This window comes from Anomalospiza imberbis, chromosome 1, assembly GCF_031753505.1.
Source record: "Anomalospiza imberbis isolate Cuckoo-Finch-1a 21T00152 chromosome 1, ASM3175350v1, whole genome shotgun sequence".
In the NCBI taxonomy this organism is placed as follows: Eukaryota; Metazoa; Chordata; class Aves; order Passeriformes; family Viduidae; genus Anomalospiza; species Anomalospiza imberbis.
The window spans coordinates 868,545-873,411 of NC_089681.1; the positions used below are offsets into that span (position 1 = coordinate 868,545).

The 4,867-nt window shown below is 47.0% G+C and overlaps 1 protein-coding gene across 1 annotated transcript; it reads right to left on the minus strand.

Annotated features, from left to right (window-relative positions):
• Positions 1-312: 312 nt before the first annotated feature.
• LOC137464004 (prostate stem cell antigen-like) lies at positions 313-4,457 on the minus strand. Its single transcript, XM_068175366.1, has 3 exons — positions 4,272-4,457; positions 1,879-1,983; positions 313-761 (listed from the first exon to the last, which is right to left on the minus strand). Exons 1-3 carry the CDS (start codon positions 4,321-4,323, stop codon positions 550-552), a joined length of 369 nt encoding a protein of 122 aa, XP_068031467.1. The 5' UTR covers positions 4,324-4,457; the 3' UTR covers positions 313-549.
• Between the last annotated feature and the right edge of the window lie 410 nt (positions 4,458-4,867).

Here is a 4,867-nt window from a genome sequence, read left to right on the forward strand (position 1 = left end):
CAGCTGGATGTGGCACCATTCCCCACCACTCTGTGCCTGGAATCCAGCCAGTTTTTAACCCAGCCAGGAGTGCACATTCCCAAGCCCTGGTCTGCCAGTTTTTCCAGAAGAACGTCATGGGAAGCAGCATCACAGGCTTCCCAGAAGTCCAGGGAGATACATCTGCAGCTTTTTCCTCATCCTCCGGGGAGGTCACTTGGTCATAAAAGGGACTTCAGGTCACATTGCACAGCAATGACCTGAGCTGGACATAAAACACCCACCTGCAGCTCTGCTGTGGGCAGAAATAGATGACTGAGTGATGGACACAGATGGTGGAGAAATAACTTTATTTTAGGTGCTTTGCAGATAACATGAACACACATTTCCTTATCTGGTAGCACTGGAGCTTTGCAATGAGATTAAAGCAGAAGCCATCATATGGCAAAGAGCTGCCATCAGCTCCCAGGGTGCTGGGTGCCCAACACACCCTACTACTCCTGGTTACAATTCCTGTTATTAGAGGGGTGCTCCAAGACTTTCTGTGGTCATGGGAGGCATCTTTGCTCCTCAAAATTTGTTGTTGAGGACGGTCCAGAGCACTCCGGCCACTATCCCTCCAGCCAGCCCGTAGCTGGACCTCACACTGCCTGCGGCATTGACGTTGCAGAAGTCACTGCTGCAGCAGGAGATGTTCCTGTTGCCCACACTGAAGTCCTGGTAGGATGGTTCACACGAGGAGTCACATCCCTTGCTGATGATGCTGAAGAGCCCCACAACCCCTGGGAGGAAAGCAGGACCATTATTACAAGGACTCAGTAGAAGCCAAGCCTTGTGGAACTGAATAATGGGGACGCTCATTCTGTGGGACAAAAATCAGAATCACAGAATGGTTTGGGTTGGAAGGGACATTCAAGATCAGCTTGTGGGCAGAGACACCTTCCACTAGGCCAGGCTGCTCCAAGCCCTGTCCAACCTGGCCTTGGGCAATTCCAGGGATGGGGCAGCCACAGCTTCTTTGGACCTCACCACCCTCAAAGCAAGGAATTTCTTCTTAATATCCTATCTAAGCCTGCTCTCTCTCACGTGAAGCCCAATCCCAAACATCTTTGTTGCAGGAGCCTTTCAACACCTGGGAAATTATGGAAACATGGCTATTCCCATTTCAGATGGCACAGTTGTTGTTTGATTTGTTTCTGAGAGGCACAGCCCATCTTTTTGGCCATTTTTGGCAACCACTGGTTACCAGCAGATTTTGACCTCCGGGAGATTTGACTCCATCTCCTCCAGGAGATCTAAAATCCATTCTGGGCACCAAATCTTTGCCACGAGCAATAAATAACAGAGTTCTACATCATCTTGGCTCTCCTGCATGAAAATGTCACAGATTTACACATTCCTAACTAAGATAATTCCTACTGGAGGTATCCCATCTACTGCCTGACAGAGAGGAGCTTAAATGTGGCACTGATGGGTTTTGTGCCCCAGGTCTAAGAGCAACTCAGCTTTCGACACAGATCTGGACAGGGCAAAGCAGATCTAGAACAGGAGAATAAAATCCTAGTTTTTCAAGTTTTCCCACAGACACAGAGATGAAATTTTATCATTTTCATTGATTTCACCTCAAATCAGTGCCTCCTAACTTCACAACCAGCATTTCATGTTTGCAAAAAGTGCAAAAAATTAACTATTGCCCTTGCAAGCAAATAATTTTTGGTGCTGTGGAAGAGAAATAAACCTAATTTTGCGCAGGTGAAAGACATTTGTGCAGTGAGGCTTGCTGGCCCAAACCACCTGGTGTATCCAGAATGGGCGAGCCTGGATGGGACAACTGAGGCTGGGAAGAGGTTTGGCTCCAACATCCCAACTAAGACATTTTCTACCCCTGCTTTTCCTTACGGATCACGTCTGTCTTGCACATGTCCTTAGCGCCACATGTCTTCTTTGTCTCGCACTTGGTGTTGCTGAGCTGGGATGTGCAACTGTAGCACTGCAAAGATGAACCTGCAAGAGACCAAGAGGGGTTAGGAGAGAAATCAGGGAATAATGGAATGGTTTGGGTCGGAAGGGACTTGAAAATCATCAAGTTCTATCACTTAGCCATGGGAAGGGACAACTTCCAGTTGACCAGGTTGCTCCAAGCCCCATCCAACCTGGACTTGGATACTTCCAGGGATGGGGCAGCCACAGCTTCTCTGGGCAGCCTGATCTATTTTTTTACCACTCTCATTATAAAAAAGTCTTAATTATAGTTAACCTAAATCCACCCTCTTTTAGTTTTAAAAAATTACCTTTCATCCTATCCCAACAGGACCTCCTAAAAATTTATCCCCAACTCTCCTGGGCACTCTCCTGGACACTGTCTCTCTTTAGACACTGAAAGGAGCTCTGAGGTCTCCCCAGCATTTTCCCTTTTCCAGGGTGAACACCCCCAGCTCTCCCAGCTTCAGAGGAGAGAGGCTCCAGCCCTTGGAGCATGGAGACCCCCATGGAGACCTCCATGGCCTCCTCTGGACTTGCTCCAACAGCTCCATATCCTTCTGATGCTGGACCCCAGAACTGGACTCAGCCCTAGCCTTGCAGGTGGGGAGCAATTCTACACCTCTCATGTATCTTCAATCTATCCAAAGTTCTCCAGAGAATTCACCCAAGTGCTTGCCCTGGGCAACAGGACCATTCCTGGGGATCTTCAAAGGAAGATATCTCCACTGCTTTGGGTTTTTTTTTTTTTAATTTTTTTTTTTTTTTTTTTTTTTTTTTTTTTTTTTTTTGTGGATAATAATATACCTGGTTGAGGTGGGAGTCAGGTTTGGCAGGTGCTGAAGATATTTTGGATGTAGTCAGTGCAGTGAGGGAGCAAAAAGAGAGCAGATGGAGAGCTGGGCTTGAAGACGATCATGGACTGGTTTGTGTTAGAAGGATCATTTCATCAGGGACATATACCTCCAGACCAGGTTTCTCCAAGCCCCATCTGACTTGCCCTTGAGTGAGGGATGAAGCAGGAATTTGCAAAGCCTTTTCCAGCCCCTTGACTCAGTCCTTAACTTTTGACTCACCCTTTCCTAGAAATCAAAGTGCAAATAGGCTTTCACCCCTCTCTGACCACCCCTCATGGAAATGACACTCTACAGGGGATGGAAACTGCTCTGTGCATCCAGCAACGGCAGGAAAAACCTGGCAGCTCCCAAGCATCCAGCCCTGGTGAAAAATTATCCCCAGAGGAGTGAGATTGTGGTGTAATTATCTGTTCCTGTCACCTACTTGTGCCCCAGGGTGTCACTGGAGCCTTGCAAGTGTCAGTTAATAAATACATATATATGTATATATAAAAATATGTATTTCCTTGAGCCCCATGACCATCAGATTTGCATCACGAATCTCCCAACTCAATACCCTAATGCCCAAAATATTCTTTTAGGACATTGAAAAGGCCTGTTTGGAAATTAGTGATTGAAGGAATTAATTTAAGGCACTTGGTCTCCCTCTGTCCAAACCTCTCTGGTGAAAATGACTGATGCAGTCACAGAGGTGAGGAGCCAACCCCCAATTTGTCTGAGTGCTGCACTGTTCTCACACTGATCTGACTTTTAAAGCAATAAAAGTCAAATTTTGAGTCTTCTGATGGAAGCTGGCAGAGAGAAAGGTCTGAGGGCTGTGCAAGACCCTTCACAGCTTATTCCTTAAGCACCCTCTGCTGATTGAGAAACTGCTCAAATTTGATTCTTCCCTTTTCTGGTAATAGGGAAGAGCTGCTTTAAAGACATTTTTTTTTTCTTCTCAGTGGGGCTATAAAAACCTGACATTGTCTAAACCTCACCCACTCAGTCTATACAGTAACACATCATGGCATAGTCATTTCTACTGTCCTACTAAAATTCTGGAAATCTGGGCAGCATCACAGTCTGCTTTTGGAATGAAGAGTCAGAAAAAAAGTTGATAGAAAACTTTGCATAAATGTTGCAATTTTGATAGCCTGGGAAGAAGGAAAATAATCCTCCCACCCCATTTAGCCCCTCCCCTTCCCTCTTAACTGCATGGTCTGGCTGAAAAAAAAATTGAATTTTGATTAATTCAGGATTTATCTTTCCTGGAAGTTTCTCTCCCCAGCCCTCGAATCCCACCATCTCCAGGGTGGCCCTGTGCATTTTTCCCACTCAACACCCATCCAAAGGGAAATACCTTGGGATGACAAGGTGCCAACATCTCTTCCCTCATTGCCAAACCCCACCACGAATCCTCCTTCCATACTGAAAATCTGCAGGGAGGGATGCGGTTCATTTTTGGGGTCTTACCTGAGTCCACGCACAGGAGCGCTCCCAGCAGGAGCACAAGGAAAGCCTTCATCTTGGAATAACCTGTCTTGGGGCTGCCTCTCTGGGTTGTTTACTCCTGGGACAGGTTATATATCCTGGGAGGCCGGGCGTGCCCACAAGGTCATCTCTGAGAAGGCACCTGAGGGAGCTGCTGGCAGGACCAAGGGAGGGGTTGCTTTGTGTGTTGGGATATTTGTGTTTAGTGCCTCTCCTCTTTCCCTGACACTCTCTGGGCTCCCCTCCACCCCCCACCTTCCCTCCTACCCTTGGGCAAAGTGCTCACAGGAGTGGAAAAATCCCCAAATTCTTCCGAACAAGGCTGGCCTTATTCATTTCTTCAGAGCCACTGAGGCTGCAGTGGCACCCTCTCCACCCCCGGTGCCACCCTGAGTGGAGCCATTGTGTTTAAACTGAGGACAAAATGTTCTTTGAATCAACAGCTCCGGGTATTTATCTGCCCGTGTGAGTGATACTCGTGATAACAAGGTATGTGGTAGGGAGGTATGTGGGCAAATTAAAAGTGCATTGGCATTTCCAGGTATTGAGGAGTTCATTTGCCCTCATTTGCATTTATT